The sequence below is a fragment of the Littorina saxatilis genome, linkage group LG14, assembly GCF_037325665.1.
Source record: "Littorina saxatilis isolate snail1 linkage group LG14, US_GU_Lsax_2.0, whole genome shotgun sequence".
NCBI lineage: Eukaryota > Metazoa > Mollusca > Gastropoda > Littorinimorpha > Littorinidae > Littorina > Littorina saxatilis.
The window spans coordinates 13,704,946-13,723,292 of NC_090258.1; the positions used below are offsets into that span (position 1 = coordinate 13,704,946).

At 40.8% G+C, this 18,347-nt stretch overlaps 1 protein-coding gene across 1 annotated transcript in view; it reads left to right on the top strand.

The window, feature by feature from the left end:
- The window catches only part of LOC138947176 (cubilin-like), a 50,186-nt gene that overhangs the window by 10,218 nt on the left and 21,621 nt on the right, over positions 1–18,347 (top strand). Inside the window, exon 4 of the mRNA XM_070318615.1 lies at positions 4,605–4,774. Within this exon, the coding sequence (XP_070174716.1) occupies positions 4,605–4,774 (170 nt within the window). The remainder of the gene's footprint in view (positions 1–4,604; positions 4,775–18,347) is intronic.

Consider the following 18,347-nt stretch of genomic DNA (forward strand, 5'->3'; position numbering starts at 1 on the left):
AGCAAACGACTCAAGGCCATGTATAAACAGCCTTTAACACATTTCTCTCAGATCTTGAACGTACGTGTGATACAAAAAAAGAGGGAAGCGCTGTTTTAAATTCAGGGATTATTGGGAATAGTTCATAAATATTTGACACAGGTTTTGATTGATGGCAAATTCGACAAACTTAACTTTTCTGCCTTTAATGTTGTTTTTGCGATGACTACCTCTGTCGTTCTTAGCAGAACAAGTAAATATGTATGATCTTTAGCTCTTTTTTTATTTCTTTTTTTTTACATCAAGTTATTATGTCACAAGAAAAAATGCTGGTAGTCTCGGACATGAGAGACAGGTAAGATTTCCGTGTGTGTGTGTGTGTGTGTGTGTGTGTGTGTGTGTGTGTGTGTGTGTGTGTGTGTGTGTGTGTGTGTGTGTGTGTGTGTGTGTGTGTGTGTGTAGCAATTCCCAGAAACCTACTTAAGAGATACACAAAACTTTATATGCGGATTCTTGCATATCCTGTTGCATGTTTATATCTCTCCGGTTTTTTCCCTTCAATATATAGATATATATGTCACACGCATTCCTTCTTTGCCACTACTAAAGCAAACGTGTGCAAGATTGTATGTTACACGCTTTGATGCCGAAATCAATTATTTTGATTATGCATTTATTTCTGAAATTGTTTTCCTTTACATACATTCAGTCACTACCTTAAACACTTATGTTTTCAGTATTCATTTCAAGTGATCACGAACGTAGAAAAATGGGTATCAAAGCGTTGTTACATTTTGTTGTGCATTCTGAATAGTGTGCCAACAGGCCTTGGTCAGTCAATCACGTTTTATCTGTTTGACGGTAAAAGAATAACACCAACCCCGTTCTCCTGTATATAACTGAAAGCCACATTTTCTTCTTCGTTCAATTTCTGTTTTGAAAAGCTTCGTCAACTTTCCACTTACACGACACGGTCCCGGCTTTATGAAGAACCCTGAATACGAAAGGTCAAAACAAAACACTAGGTACTACTTTCACTATCGTCGTCTGCAACGAAAACCGAAAATGGTGAAACGCTTTGCTACGTACACAGAGGACGAAATTGCAAAGAAAAGATCGAACCTTACACCTGTGACTAGGAAAAGTTGCATAGACAGTTCCGTGCGGATCTTACCACGTATCAACGTACATCCGATTCTCAGAACCTACAGATGGGTGACGCTTTGGCGATTGAGGCTTCGTCTTCAGCTCTAACACGCACGCAGACAGCCAGGCAGGTCTAATCTGCACCAGCGGTGATGGAAGGTTTGGATTTAGAAACACTCGAATGTTACTTCGACAAGATAAACGAACCGAAAGACGAAAGTGTGCCCCAAATTCGGAATATATTCTTTCAAAACTGCACTGTAAACAACATCAACATCACTGTGAGAAAAAGAACAATCCAAACACAACCAGTTCCCCTGTGGAACATTTCGGGTGGACTTTCCCACGACCTGACCTACAAAAATTCTCCGTGTTCGTTTGCGCTTTGCATTCAATCTGTGTTAGTGCGCGCGTGTGTTTGTGTGTTTAGCTTTCGTTGGTTTGTGCTGTTTGGTTCAAGAAAAGTTTATTTTTTTCATTGAAAGATTCAGAAACGTTGGTTGATACTTTGTTAAATGCATTCAACCAGAAAAAGACACGAAACGAATTGGATCTATCTTCTGCGCGCATGCGTGTGTACGGTATGTGTGAAAAGGCAATTGTGTTGTCAGTCTGGTTTTGTGCCTGTTATTTCGTCCCCCAAAACTCATTTATATCTTTCTATGCCTATGCTGTGAGACATAATCGCCATTACGAGCTAGTTGTGTGACAGAGAGTTTTCTTGCACACTCGACTGCTGCTGTTTCACTCCGGCTAAAGCCGTCGTGAAACATCTACAGTCTCGTGTGCAAGAAAACTCTCTGTCACACGACTAGCTCGTAATAGCGGGTAATATTATATATATCTTTGATTGAAGTCATATCCGTCCTTTATAAATGTTGTTACATTTAGTCAAGTTTTGACTAAATATTTCAACATGGAGGGGGAATCGAGACGAGGGTCGTGGTGTATGTGTGGGAGTGTGTGTGTGTGTGCGTGTGTGTGTGTGTGTGTGTGTGTGTGTGTGTGTGTGTGTGTGTGTGTCTGTGCGTGTGTGTGTGTGTAGAGCGATTTAGAGTAAACTACTGGACCGATCTTTATGAAATTTTACATGAGAGTTCCTGGGAAGATATCCCCAGACATTTTTTTCTATTTTTTCGATAAATGTCTTTTATGACGTCATATCCGGCTTTTTGTAAAAGTTGAGGCGGCACTGTCACACCCTCAATTTTCAATCAAATTGATTGACATTTTGGCCAAGCAATCTTCGATGAAGGCCGGACTTCAGTATTGCATTTCAGCATGGAGGCTTACAAATTAATTAATGACTTTGGTCATTACAAATCTGAAAATTGTAATTGAAATTATTTTTTTATAAAACGATCCAAAATTACTTTTATTTCATTCTTCATCATGTTCTGATTCCAAAAACATATAAATTTGTTATATTCGGATTAAAAACAAGCTCTGAAAATTAAAAATATAAAAATTATGTTTAAAATTAAATTTCCGAAATCGTTTTAAAAACTATTTCATCTTATTCCTTGTCGGTTCCTGATTCCAAAAACATATAGATATGGTATTTTTGGATTAAAAACACGCTCAGAAAGTTAAAACGAAGAGAGGTACAGTAAAGCGTGCTATGAAGCACAGCGCAACCGCTACCGCGCCAAACAGGCTCGTCACTTTCACTGCCTTTTGCACTAGCGGCGGACTACGTTCAGTTTCATTCTGTGAGTTCCACAGCTTGACTAAATGTAGTAATTTCGCCTTACGCGACTTGTTTTTGTACTGTGGTAAAAAGTTTTTTTATATCAAATTCATTGACTGTTTTGTCAAATTTGTACAAATTTTCCCCTGTCCGGGATTTGAGCTTGCATTTATGCGTACTTATGATACGAAAATGATTACATTATTATGAAATGTTCTCGGAGCAAAATATATAATTTCCCCTACATCATCTAGCAAACTGATCAATTATTCTGCTGTAGATTATTAGCAGTTATCTTTATGAGTGGATTTTGAGAAAAACACAAATCCGTTAGTACTTGTTAAAATTAAAAAACAACCTAATAAACAATGCAAAGTCTATCAAACTTGTATAGTTCTCTGCAGATATGCAATCTAAACAGAATGTACGTTTTCCCACTAGAATATAACACAAAGTTAAATACTGTCATCATAAATAGCAAAAAAACTAATGTGTTTGATTTCTTTCTTTTTGAATTTGAGATTGAAATCAAAGATTTAAACATGCTTGCATTTTGTGTTTTGCTGCATTCTTGATATAGCAAAATGAATTTATACATGTGAAAAAGTGTTAAAAAATCTGTTCGTGCAAATGAGATGTAATGTTGTTGTTTTTCTACAGAGATGCGTGCGCACTGTCTTGGTACCAGGGATTTGTCCAGTCCAGGACTTATTCATTCTCTATTGAAGAAAATTAAACGTGTTCAGTTTTATACTCTCAGGTCAACATATTGACAAAATGTTTTGACATTAATTTACCTAACTCGTTTCTTGACAAAATATTCGTGTAAGAACTAACTGAAATTAGTCAGTAAAACTTCCATCAATCACCAAATGATATTTAGTTTTAAACATTACTATTGCAATTAAGTTTCTTTGGAAAAAAGTAATTTGTAAGGCTTACATAAGAGAAACAAATCTTAAACTCAATGAAGCTGAGCGCTGTATATATTTCTGATAACCAAAGGGAAGTAAGCAAGGATGAAAGTCGCTTGTTCATTTCAATGCTTCTTATTCTCTCAGGTGCCAGGAGATTGGTTCGGGATAACTCTTGCTTACTCCACTGCACATGTCGTTAGCAGTTAGAGCGCTTACATTTAAAAATCAAAGATTAGACAACTACTGTATGCGCCTCGTATGACGTACATCGGTACTTTTCAGAATTAAATATACACAGTGTATGACTGGATTTAGACTCACCTGATAAATAATAAGAATAGCTATATATGTGTTATGTGTTAGAAATCTGTCATGCAGGTCGCTGGTTCGAATCCGGGCCGGGACGGACACGGGTCAACTTTATGTGCAGACCCAGAGACGGTATCCATCTCCCACCCCCGTGTCACCACAATGGCACGTTAAAGATCTTGGTCATTCTACCATAAGTGCAGATGGCTGATACCACCAAAACACGCAAACATCAAAAAGCCGTGAGGGCGTAAAACTCGAATCGTATAAACCAATTCATGTCCAATATAGGCAATTAAGACCTGACGGACAATAAGCCCCTTAAAATTTACTCTTTTTTTTTGTCATGCAGTACAAATCTAATGCTCATGTTGAGAGGTTTTTTTTAAACGGCATTGAAGATAGAGGTGGTTTTTTTTGAAATCGTACAAAGTCATTTCCTTGTTAACTTGTTAGATCTGTCAAAGACAGTTGTACGTAGTCTTAATTTAACCTTTAAAAAATGTTAAAACGTGAACATAAAATTCGAATGTCTAGAAATCCGCATTTTATTTTGTCTACAGTCAGGGAGCAGTAAGCTACACAGCTGGCTCCTACGGGAAAGCTCCGGGTGAGATCTTTGGACAGCAAATCAACTGTGGCTCGTCTTCCTCCAATTTGTTACAGTGCTCCATGTATGACAAGATCGAGAACTGCGATCCTCGGTACACACTAGGTGTCAGCTGTAGTACAAGTGAGTACACTCCCTTCCCACAAGAGAAAGATGGAGACTATGGGTCGGGTCTTGGCGAAGGAGGGAGAGAGACATAGAGCGTGTATAATTACTTTCAGCATTTGTTCTTAAATTTTTCAGTTCTATTTCATAGTTGACTCATTCATTAGTGATTGTGAAAAAAAAACTTCCGTATTTCAATGAAAAAATGGTTGAATAATTCTGCTGATAATGTTCAAATACATGCATTTTGAACGAGCAAGAAGCAAGGATATGAATAACACAGAACCGAGCTTTTTACATCATCTTTTTAATTAACTTTTTTCTTTCTGTTTGTTTGGTTAGTTGTGTTTTTTTCTTCCAAACATTGACGCTTGTGCAAAATAGTTCCATCTCCCATGTGGTTGATACGGTTTGGTATGAATGAACATATACCCTGCATTTTTGGACCCTGCCGAGCAATGAAAAAAGCCATGTAATTGCATTGCCCGGCCATCCATGCCAACAATTTGGATAAATGTACAAAGTGTATACCATCCTCACCCACTATGTCAACCATTACATAAGTTTAAAGAATAAGAGCATCCTTTCACTTCAAACACATGCAATATGTGAAATTAACACAGCGAACAACTTCAAAATCTACCCAGAACACAGCCAGGCTCTTGGTGTATGGAATATGTGACCAAGTGTAAGTATGTAAAACAAGAAATTCCTCCGAGGTAGGAAAAACACCCCCGTCCTTACCATTCTCACTGCCACCCACTGAGAAGGTTATTTCCCTTTGATCATTAATATGTCCCTCTATAAGTCCTTGTAGAATCTTAATCCACCAATAACTCCCTAACCGTGTGTTTGACTGGTCCCAATTTTTGTAAGGACCGTCTCAGGAATGTATAGGCCCATTGCAGAAACTCAAGTTATCAACAGCATTTCTACTCGGCGCGCGCGGTATGAGAATCACGGGTCGTAACTCTCTGGAATTGGTCATCCGCCGCCATGTTGGATGCCTTGCACGATCTCTGACAGTGCTTGAGCGTTGGGTGGCGACTCGACAAAAGTGAAAATGACACGTTGTGTGGCATAGGAGGTAAAAATCAAGGGTCTGCCAAACCCGGCAAATGCAGTAGGCAGCCCAGAGATCCCTAAGTACCTCTCCCAATTGTAGTACTTTTCGGCAATATTTACAGTTTCAAATTGCTAGGATAGCTTCTTTGTGGTTTTAGAGAGGTGTTCTGGGGAAACTGAAAGGTAGCCTCGTCAGGGGACAACTATTCAAACCCATATCCTCATTATTTTGATTCTCAATTGAGAATAATCATTTATAGATGACTATTATTCATTTCCCTTTTTAGGATGTACTTGCACGTACTGGTGGTTTATTACCCAAATGTCCTCACAGTGACTGAGGCTTATATAAGGCTCGGTGATTCGTGTATTTGTTTGTTCAGCCCATTTCTTTCTTGTGTTTATTCACAAGAAGAAAAACAATAAAGATAATCATTTATGTATGATTTATGGTGGGATTTTTCCTCCATGGTGTGTACCAGGATGTATTGTACTAAATGTACTGTGGTCGTATATTAACGGGTTATATTCCCCGTATGTGCACTATGCGTACAGGTTCATTGGAGGGAGGGTGTAATAGTTGTTTCGTTGGTTTCGCAACGAGACAAATCATCCCTTTTTGGAAGATGAGGGTGGTCCGCCCGAGGGCAGACCGGGTTGTAGGTTCGGGACAATAGATTGACTATTGTCGTTTAGGCAGCTTAGGGATTCTGTTTCGGTTCGCTGAGTGGTCGTGTGGCCGTTTTCGCTGTTGGTTACGGCGATCGCGCCTTTCCCTGTCTGCATACACAGTGAAATACGCAAAAAGAACAAGAGTGCAATGAAGAAAACTAACAAAGACGGCATCCAATATGGCGGCGCGAAGAGAGTATGAGCGGAGTTGTGCCCCTTAGGGCTAAAGCTAGCCGATCCATTTGATAACGTCACGCCGAGTAAGAAGAATGAATTGGACCTATAGAACCTGTTCACCAAGTTTGGTGACGATCGGTCCGTTCATTCTTGAGATCTATATGCGAACACAAACACACAAACAAAATAATTTTAATCCACCAATAACTCCCTAACCGTGTGTTTGACTGGTCCCAATTTTTGTAAGGACCGTCTCAGGAATGTATAGAACCTGTTCACCAAGTTTGGTGACGATCGGTCCGTTCATTCTTGAGATCTATATGCGAACACAAACACACACCCAAACAAACAAACACATCGAGCGAAACCTATACACACCCCTATACCGGGGGTGTAATAAAATACAAAGCCTGGACAGACCTGTAATCGTTGATGAGATCATTCAAACAGGTATGTCACACTGCATGGTGAGACAGAGCGTTGCTTTCTACTCTAAATGGGACTAGATCGAGCGTGATTCTTACATACTAGATTCTTGTTCTGTCGCGTCTGACATTTTTAATCATTAAGACTTGATCAAAAACACTTTCGTTTAATCAGCGCGTTGCATGATATCCAAATTATGCATGTATATGTATAAGTTTGTTTGAATGATTGGTTGAACGATTGATTCTTAGCTTGTTTGTTTGTTTGCTTTTGTTTTCCTCTAGCCTTAAGGCTGTCCCTAATTTTGCGCGAAGTCGGCTTCGTGAAGACTTTACAAAGACTAAGAAGTCGCAAAGTCTTTTTTTCCCGAAAAATCAGTGCTATAGTTTCGTGCAACAAGCTCCGCGAAGTATACTTCGCGTAGTTGAGTCCGCTCAATTAATGCCATTCTTAACGCACATAAGGTTCAGTGTATTTAAGCATTCGAACTGAACTCTATTGAACTGGCAGTCAGGGCCCGGCTTCGCTCGGGACAAAGTAAAACTATTCCCATCATATTCCCATACCTTTAAAATAACTTTGACATGAGTTATCTCCATTGATTTCCTTAGGAATGTTCTAGATACTGGACCAGCAGGTCTAACTTCAACTCTTTATATTCTGTAAATAATGATCAGACATGCTTGGATGACAAGATTTACCTCCCTTCAGTGTAAACAAAAGTAACAGTTACCTCCCTTTGCCCCTAGACTTTTCCAGAACTGTCCGGTAAATTTGTCTTTCCTCATTTCTTCTGTTCATTATGCGCTTGCTACAGGTTAATAGTAGGCACTGAACTGGTCTTGCACTATATAGGCTGTATTTAATAAAGGGGAGGTTCATAATCTGAGAAAGGAAACAATGAATCAAGGAACTAAAACCCAGGTGCACATCTGCGGCTCCTAGGCAGTGTGCAAGCACACTATTTTGTTCCTGCCTCTTGCCATCTCTGAGGAATAGCGACCACATTTTTTAGGGGTATAATGACAAAAAAGGCTGCACTTTAGCAATGACTTGGTGGATTGCTTTGAAACTTTTAGAATATTTTACCAACATACTAGAAATACTTCGTGCGAAATTATGGATTGTTAAATATATTTGTTAAAATGTAATGCAAGTTTTCGAAAGAAGTTTTTAAACTCGTCATAGGATTGTTCACTTGGGTCTACAAAAAATCATGACTTTGCATGTCTTTAGAAAAATGATTGATGCACACACTGCGAAAGTTTTATGAGCGTATAAGCAAATTTGCCAGGCCTGTAAACACGCTTGATATTTACGCGATGATTCTGGTGCCACAGCGATACCCAGCCAAGCGTGACCGTAGCATATGTTTTAAGAGGCACGCAGCGATAACAGTTGTCAGCGCGAAACAGCGTGAACGTTCCATTTTTTTCTCATGTGTTTGCATGACTAGCAAATTAACGCCAGCGGCTACACACAAATGAAACTTAGACAAAATCTGCATCAATCATTTATCTGTAGAAATGCAAAGTCATGAATGTTATGGACACAAGTAAACAAGTGACGAGTTTAACAACATAACTATTCCGAAACATTGCTTCACATCTGAATAAATAACCGTAACGATCCCAACTTTTGCACGAAGTATCTCTAGTAAGTTGGTAAAATATTCTAAAAGTTTCAAAGCAGTCCACCAAGTCATTGCTAAAATGTAGCGCTTTTTAACATGATACCCATCAAAATGGACGCAAAACGTCCCGTTTTTGACCGCTCTTGCGATCGACACCTGGGGTGCGTTGCCTAGAGATGACAATCTGTTCGCGAAAAGAGAAAAAGTTTTCATGTTGTAAGCAACGCTGTGTTCGCGGCGAACTGTTTTCAATTCTACCCTCTCTACCTACTTTCAACTAAATGGACCCGTCTTTTCGCCGACGGCCGAGTCCATTCATGCATATTGGGGGCGATCATGCGAACAGTCGCTTTGTACTTGGAACAGCCCTCCATACCCGCACTGACCACAGTAGACGAGTCCAATCGCTTACAGCTCAGTCCATGAGTACGTTTTAAGGGTGACGCTATGCATTGGCCCTCAGGATATATCTGTGTGTGTGTGTTTGAGTTTCGTACCCCACGTGGGGCAGCATGGCTTTCCCTTTTTTTTGGGGTGGTCAGATTTGACAGTTGGGTTTCTTGTCGATTCCAAATAAAGGTTGATTAAAGATGAAGGTTTAGGAGTAAATAGCCCGTGTGCGCTCTCTCTCTCTCTCCCTCTGTCTACCTCTCTACCTCTCTCTCTCTCCCTCTCTCTATCTCTCTTTCTTTCTCTCTCTCTCTCTCTCTCTCTCTCTCTCTCTCTCTCTCTCTCTCTCTCTCTCTCTCTCTCTCTCTCTCTCTCTCTCCGTGTTTTTGTCTCTCCCCGTGTCTGTGTCTCCCTCTGTGTCTCTGTTTCTCTCTGTGTCTCTCTCTTTCTCTCTCTGTCCGTCTGTCTGTCTGTCTCTCCCTCTCTCTCTCTTCAGATGTACAATAGCATATATGCTTATTCTTGTCACCCTCGAAAAATAAAGATTTGTCTCTCTCCCTTTCTCTCCCTCTTTCTCTCTTGCTCTCTCTTTCTCGCTCTCTCTATCTCTCTCTCTCGCCCACTATCCCTCTCTCTCAGTGAGTTGCATGCCAGGCATGGCACCCTCTTGAGTAAGACAAGAGCGGTCATTCAGCCAATAAGGGCTCAGAGATGCCCATGGTCACTGGGGACCCCCTCACGCTATAAGTGTGGAATTTCAAAGTAAGAAGCAGGTTTTCCCCTTGGGTAAAGGCAATACAGCTGGCTGTCTTTCACTGGCTATTCTAGGACAAATGGTACCTATAACCATTAAGGGTAGGCTTATAGCCCCCACATGCGTTGAGACAGGCACAGCAAAGGTGCAGACAGTGACCGTACTGCTGAGCGCACTGGCGCTTACTTCCTGTCACGCAGGAGGGACAGCTAAGTCAGCCTGAATTTACACTGGTATCTGAGCCTACCATCCTCATTAGAGAGGTAAATTCAGAGAGGATATATGTATATATTCATTCATGCGACTGGCAGTGAAATAGTATAAGTTTATGTACATAAGCGCATTATATGAAACATTGTAGTTTATAAATGTTCATGACAAGGTGCAAAGCAAACATTTGCAAGTCAATTAGAGTCAGAATATTATGCTATAGTACATCAACTCTGCAAGACAATGGATATTATGCAGAACATCATAATTTCATAAACAAAAAAAGTAATCAAAAGTGAGTTACTGTGTCCCAAAGGACATAACAATCAAGAATATACTATTTTCATTAAATGGGATATATATTTGTTTTTGAAAGAATCTGTGCTGGTAGCTTCCCGTAAGGCATTCGGAAGAGCGTTCCAGAGACAGCCACCGGAATAAACTAGACTAGACTTAAATAAGTCTATCCTAGGAAGAGGAGTGTTAAATTTCATAAGGTGGTGTGAATTCTTCAAAGAGAACTTTGAACAAATGGTTTGGGGTAGAGTTTCGGATATAATTGTATGCATAAAGATTCCTTTGTTAAAAAGCAGTCTTGACTTTAGATGTAAGATCCCTAAATGTATGTAGTCTAAATCTGTGAGGGTAGTGTTCTTTAGTAATACTACTTTTAGCGCTCTTTTATGTAATCTGCTAAGTGGTTTTAAGGAATTTTCACTTGCTGAGTCCCATAGAGTGGATGCGTAATCAATAACAGATTGAATATGAGCAATGAAGAATAACTTGCTGGTGTGGCAGTTCAGGAGAGAGAGAGTGAGAGAGAGAGAGAAATCGGAAGTCGGAAATTTTATTTGTTAGGCCTCCGGCCCATAACAAGACTGGTGACACATAATACAAGCGAACAATGTTTAAAAGAAGCAACCTTATGGACCTGCATCTTGCAAATGTGCATTTTCCAGAGAATCAGTGCGAAATCGTATAGCTTTTTAAATATACGTTGCTAACTGTCTTACCACTTGGCCATTTGTAGAGGATAGTAATTGGCACATTCTAAACATGGATGGGTTCCGATAATACTTTGAGGCTATTAATTCAACTCTGATCTCATTATATGCGGGACAAACAAGTAAAAAATGAACTTCCGTCTCAAGTGTATCATCTGAGCACAAAGGGCAAAGTCTGTCTACGTTATTCACATTGGGTTTATACTGTAAATAGTGGTTATTTAAGGGTGACATACCAAATCTGAAACGTGCTAACATTCTCCTCAAATGAACATTTCTTATCTGATACAAATAACCACTCATACACAAGGACTGCTTAAATAACGAATACACATGATAAAACACGTGTGATTCAAGGGAACTATGCCAATCCTGTCTAAAGCAATCGACAAGTCTTTGGCGAAATTCTCTTACAAACGTGGAAATATCACCAACACCGTGTGCTTCCCACACTTCACCAAATCCATACTTGTACAAAACATTACGAACGTTACAAGCCCATGTCGTGTAATTTTGCCTTTGTATAGACAATGACATATTATACACTTTCTTAGGGTACCTGTTGCCATCCATCCGAGTTAATCGAAGCCAAAACTTCATACACTTTATGTGCGTTACTACAAACAGAGGATAACGTCCTGTTTCACCGTAAACTATATGCCTTGATGACTTCGAATGGACACCGACAAACCTTTTAATGGCAGACAGATGTACTCTTTCAACAATTTGTTGATCAGCAGAGAGTCCCCAAACCTCCGAACCGTACGTCAAGATCGGTTGTATTTGACTGTCAAACAGTTTAAAAAACGTATCAGGAGAGTATTCCCCAATACTCCATAGAAGTTTGAGGATAGCTGATATTCCCTTTCTCGCGCGATCGGCAAGGTCGTTTAGAGTGTGGGAAAAAGATATTCTTGTGGACAAATAGACTCCTAAATATTTATACATGTTTACAACTTTCACTTCACTATCACCATATTTTTCTCGTAATGCCAAATGGCCACCGTTTCTAAACACAACTATGTTCGATTTAGCCATATTTACGACTACCTCAAGCTTCTTTGAGGTGGTCAATAAAACATTTAGCTGGTTTTGCAAACCGATGACACTATCCGAGATTAAAACCACATCATCAGCAAACAACAAAATCAATAATTCGACTAAATCCGGTGACAATTGAATACCGTGTCTTCCATTTGCCATAATGTCTTTGGTTAATTCGTTAATAAACAGTGAGAACAAAATCGGTGAGCAGTTTTCACCCTGTTTTAGGCCGACTGGACATATGAATACATCTGAAAGTTCACCGCCTGCTCGAACACACGTTTTCACTGTCGTATACATACTTGTAAGGGCTAAAACAATGTTTCCACACATGCCATTCTGATCCAGTACTTTCCATAGTTTCTCCCTGTGAACAGAGTCAAACGCTTTCCGAAAATCTATAAAGGCTGCATACAGTTTTCTATGTATCAACAACTGTTTCTGTACAATTCCAAACAGTGTAAATATGTGGTCTACTGTAGAGTGATCTTGGCGAAAACCAGCTTGCTCCTCCCCAACAACTTCGTTCTCTTCTATCCAATCAGAAATACGTTTATTCAAAATAAAACTATATAATTTGCTGCATACATTCAACAACGAAACACCTTTATAATTATCCGGTGAATCAATATCTCCACAGCATCCTCCATCTGGTCGTCGCCTATGCTGCTGATGTCGTCGTCGTCGTCTTCGTCTTTATGCACAGCGGGCGGGGCGTCGTCCGAGCGGCGCGACGTTGCTGCCATGGTCGCATACGATGCTCTGTTTTGTCTTGCGTCGCTCGTTGTTTCCTTGGGATAATCCATAGGGTGCTCGTGGTTGTGGAGGGGTGGGAACTGGGAGTTTCGGGGACGGTTTCGGGCGAACTGAGAACGGGACTGGGAAGTGTAAGTGTTTTCGTTTGAATCACGATAATAGTGTCTCCTTTCTTCCACAACCAACTTCCCTCTGGCAAAGTAAGCATGCTTTCCCTGCTCCCTCCAGTGAGAGATGGTGTCCCTCTGGTGCTTGGTCAGGTCTGTTGCCACACGCAAACCATCGTCGGTCTTCATCCTGTTCTTTCCCTCTTTGTCCCTCATGACGATCATCGCATCCTTCCATGACTGGAACTTGATGATAACTGGCCTGGGACGCCCCGTGATGCTTGGAGAGGGACCTAGGCGATGGGCTTTTTCTATATTCGATTCATCCCAATTCTTGTGAGGAAAATATCTCTGGAGTATGTCAATCACTCTTGTTGCACATCTGTCATAGTTTTCTCCACCTTCTTCCCTGAGTCCAAGCAACTTTACATTAGAGCGCCTTGAGAATCTGTCTTGCCTCTCAATCTCTTCCCTGAGTCCAAGCAACTTTACATTAGAGCGCCTTGAGAATCTGTCTTGCCTCTCAATCTCTTCCCTGAGTCCAAGCAACTTTACATTAGAGCGCCTTGACAATCTGTCTTGACTCTCAATCTCTTCCTCTACTTGTTGCATGCGACTGTTTATAATTTAACCATGCTCATCTTCCAGCGCCTGTACTCGTCGTTCGTTTCGGCGAGCCACTGTTTCACGCCGTAGACGGTGGCACGCCTAGTTTTTTCCACCGCAGGAACAACACCCAATTCGTTCCCCCGCAAGACGAACAACATGGTAGGTGTCTCCAAATCAATGCCTTAAAACAGTAGATAACCAGACTTTCTAGTATTGAAGTTTATATCATACTGTTCTGTACTTTATTTTGCATTGGATCAGCTAGTTGTCTTACCATTTACACTCTCGTGTACTACATAAGAGAAGAAATGTCATCAAGACAAGTCAGAAATACTGTCTCCCACGTTAAAAATGTTGAAATAACACAAAGCACGGTCAACAGAAGGGCTTAAATCTTTTTGCTGGTCAAAGTCAAACTACTTGTGGATACTGCTCTTCATTTTTAAGTTTAAGCTTACCTTAGTTTAGACTCACGATCGGTTCAAAGATCAACAGTGAAATTTGACGGGGTAAGATCCCCCGCAGCTTGGTCGATTTGCCTACTACGCCCCACCGCAACACTAGGGTAAGATCCCCCGCCGTTATGTTTATCAGAAAAAATGACATACAGCTATAATTTTTGTGTAAATCCACTAATTATGGATGTGATTGGACTCTGACATCTTCAGATGTATTCCAACATTTGGCACGAGCAATAAGTCACCGATTAACCATTGTTTTAGTGTGTGTGCGTGTGCGTGTGTGTGTGTGTGTGTGTGTGTGCGCGCGTGCGTGCGTGTATGTGTGTGTGTGTGTGTGTGTGCGCGTGCGTGCATGTGTGTGTGTGTGTGTGTGTGTGTGTGTGTGTGTGTGAAAGAATTGCACATAAATATGTCCACTTTACACAGGAAGCTGTGAGGTTGTTACTTTTTGCTTTGAGTCCAGAGATAATAATAATAAGAAGAAGAACATTTATATAGCGCTAAATCAAAAACTTTCGTTAAAAAGGCTTGCTCTAAGCGCTTGACATCTAAACTAAAACGTCATTCACACTCTTTGCAATGATGTACAAGAACTTCATGTCACACTCTTTGCAATGATGTACAAGAACTTCATGTCACACTCTTTGCAATGATGTACAAGAACTTCATGTCACACTCTTTCATTCAGTATAGATATACTCTGACAGGCAAGCAAGACTTCATATGATGAGGAGAATCGTTTGTACTTGAAGGATTGTGCTTTTTAACAAAGCAGAATTATAAAACAAAAACAAAAAGCACTCAACTTCCCTCAACTCAGCGGGGATATAGCTCAGTTGGTAGCGCGCTGGATTTGTATTCAGTTGGCCGCTGTCAGCGTGAGTTCGATCCCTGGTTCGGCGGAAATTTATTTCACAGAGTCAACTTTGTGTGCAGACTCTCTTCGGTGTCCGAACCTCCCCCCCCCCCCCCCCCCCCCCCGTGTCCACTACATTGGGTGTGCTCGTTAAAGATCCCACGATTGACAAAAGGGTCTTTCCTGGCAAAATTGCTTAGGCACAGTTAATAATTGTCTACCTATACCCGTGTGACTTGGAATAATAGGCCGTGAAAGGTAAATATGCGCCGAAATGGCTGCAATCTACTGGCCGTATAAAATTTCATCTCACACGGCATCACTGCAGAGCGCCTAGAACTGTACCCACGGAATATGCGCGATATAAGACTCATTGATTGATTGATCAACTCTCTGTCTCTTTTTATATTTAGTCAAGTTTTGACTAAATATTTTAACATCGAGGGGGAATCGAAACGAGGGTCGTGGTGTATGTGCGTGTGTGTGTGCGTGCGTGTGTGCGTGTGTGTGTGTGTGTGTAGAGCGATTCAGACTAAACTACTGGACCGATCTTTATGAAATTTGACATGAGAGTTCCTGGGTATGAAATCCCCATACGTTTTTTTCATTTTTTTGATAAATGTCTTTGATGACGTCATATCCGGCTTTTCGTGAAAGTTGAGGCGGCACTGTCACGCCCTCATTTTTCAATCAAATTGGTTGAAATTTTGGTCAAGTAATCTTCGACGAAGCCCGGGGTTCGGTATTGCATTTCAGCTTGGTGGCTTAAAAATTAATTAATGACTTTGGTCATTAAAAATCTGAAAATTGTAAAAAAAAAAAAAAAATTTATAAAACGATCCAAATTTACGTTTATCTTATTCTCCATCATTTGCTGATTCCAAAAACATATAAATATGTTATATTCGGATTAAAAACAAGCTCTGAAAATTAAATATATAAAATTATTATCAAAATTAAATTGTCCAAATCAATTTAAAAACACTTTCATCTTATTCCTTGTCGGTTCCTGATTCCAAAAACATATAGATATGATATGTTTGGATTAAAAACACGCTCAGAAAGTTAAAACAAAGAGAGGTACAGAAAAGCGTGCTATCCTTCTTAGCGCAACTACTACCCCGCTCTTCTTGTCAATTTCACTGCCTTTGCCATGAGCGGTGGACTGACGATGCTACGAGTATACGGTCTTGCTGAAAAATGGCAGCTACTTGACTAAATATTGTATTTTCGCCTTACGCGACTTGTTTCTTTTTTTGTGGTCATAAACAAAACAAACCTGATTAACTGCGTGTCATATAAAACTGTCGAGCACACTTATTCTTGAATGTTATGGAAATTAAAAGAAGTTGTTCCTCTGCAAGTGTGTGAATGTAGGCATTATAGTAGCCTATATGTGTTACAGCGATGTTAAATATGCAGTTTCCATCTTGTTGAGCCCGACGCCTATGCCTGGCAAGACCAGAGCGATGCTTATACCGTTTCATGCACGCATAGCATAAATAAGCGTAGCCAGTAGAGTGGGTGATTTGGTGGTCACGAAGATACTTTCTTCTCATAAACGACTTTTGACAGGTTTGGCACTAAAACCCCGGCTTTTCACCCAGACATACATGCTTGTCCAGACTGCGTTTGTGTGCGTACGATTTTTTGCAAACACCACACTAGAAAGGTTTGGTGCCTGCATGCTTGTTCATATGAGACTGGTAATCTACCTGTCGACTAAACCTCTTGTCACAAACTATGCATACAAAACGAGATTCGTTGCCATGTTTCTCACGTTTGTGATTGTCCAATGTTCGCTTGTGTTTGAATGCTGATCCGCATTCGTCACACAAATGGAGGAGACCAACCTTCTTCGGTGTAGAAGTCTGTAAAGGGACTGTCTCACCTATAGTCACCTCACTACTGATGTCTAGGTAGCTGTCGATTACTTCCCCAGACACCTCCCCGGCAGATAGCGCGTGGTCGCTGGTCTCCATCTGTCAAATAAAAACGCTTCAAACGGGTCAGTTTTGCTGTGCATGATGTGCTTTTTCAGCGCGCATGTGCGGGGGGGCGTAGTAGGCACTCCGGCAAAAATGCGGGGGACCTTATCTGGTGTCTGCGGGGGACCTTACCCACTGAGAATCGAGTACCACAAAATAACACTAGATTAGAGCAGCTTATCCACGATGCTGGTGCCCAAAAACGCGCATACAAGGCTGCAAGGTATCGAAGATTAAACTGTGAGTATTAAAATAGTGCTTTAAATGGTAGTTCTAGGTTAATTTGTACGAAATTGAGACCTCTCTGTATAATTTTCACGGACTTCGGCAGAAAATCGAACGCCACTGTTCACGAGTACACAACAAGACATAAGTTACATATTATACATATAGCCTAGGCAATTCTGCTTTAGAATATCTATACTTGATAATGTGATTTGCCACAACGTACCTTCACAGGGCAATTCCTTTGCGAGATAACAATTTTGCTTCCGCGTGCGGGGGAACGAATGGGGTGTTGTTCCTGCGGTGGAAAAAACTAGGCGTGCCACCGTCTACGGCGTGGTTTGAATTGCTGAGAGTTGCCCTTTAATCCCAACAAGCTGCTGTTGTAGCTGACTGTTACCTTGACTAATGCTGAGCACAATACTGTCAAATTTGTTTGCAAGTTGTTGGTTTAGAGCTGTAAACTGTCTCTCAATAGTAGTTGTTTGATTTTCCATTTTAGCTTCCATGTTTTGGACAGCCAGTTCCACGGCACTGGGAGGGCCTGGGTTTGACTCAATATCACCACACAGTAACAAGAGAAATCTCACATTAGGGGAAGGGTGTGAGGAAAGCGGAATGTTGTTTGACATGTCACTGACCGACCGGGTAGCGAAAGACGACACCGCGAAGTCAAGGCGGCGACAGTCTTTTCTTTGCACAGCACAAAACAAAGCAGAGTCAAATGACAGTGAGTTGGGAGTATCATAAATACAGTACCTTGTTGTAAAAATGTCCTCACAAAACATCATATGCACACAGTATGGAGCACAGAAGAGCAACACAGCTGACAGCGTAATCCAGGCGAAAAACACAGCGATCTCTCTGCCACTGTACACATAGTCCACTGTCGCGTCACTTGCACGGGATTTTCGCAAGGCTTTTGTCACCTTTTTTTGCAGCAACCACACCAAAACTGCACTGAATCTTCCTATTGCACAACGGTAAGCTTCTATGCCAACTGCCATAGTTGCAAAAGCTTAAGAAACTGTCCAATTAATCAAATGAAAAGCAAATTATTCGAGAGCATCAATTTTCTTCGTGTCAAGCCGCGCTGAGCTCGTGTTCACCCGAGAGAGAGAGAGAGAGAGAGAGAGAGAGAGAGAGAGAGAGAGAGAGAGAGAGAGAGAGAGTGAAAGAGAGAGAGAGAGTGAAAGAGAGAGAACTCGAACTCG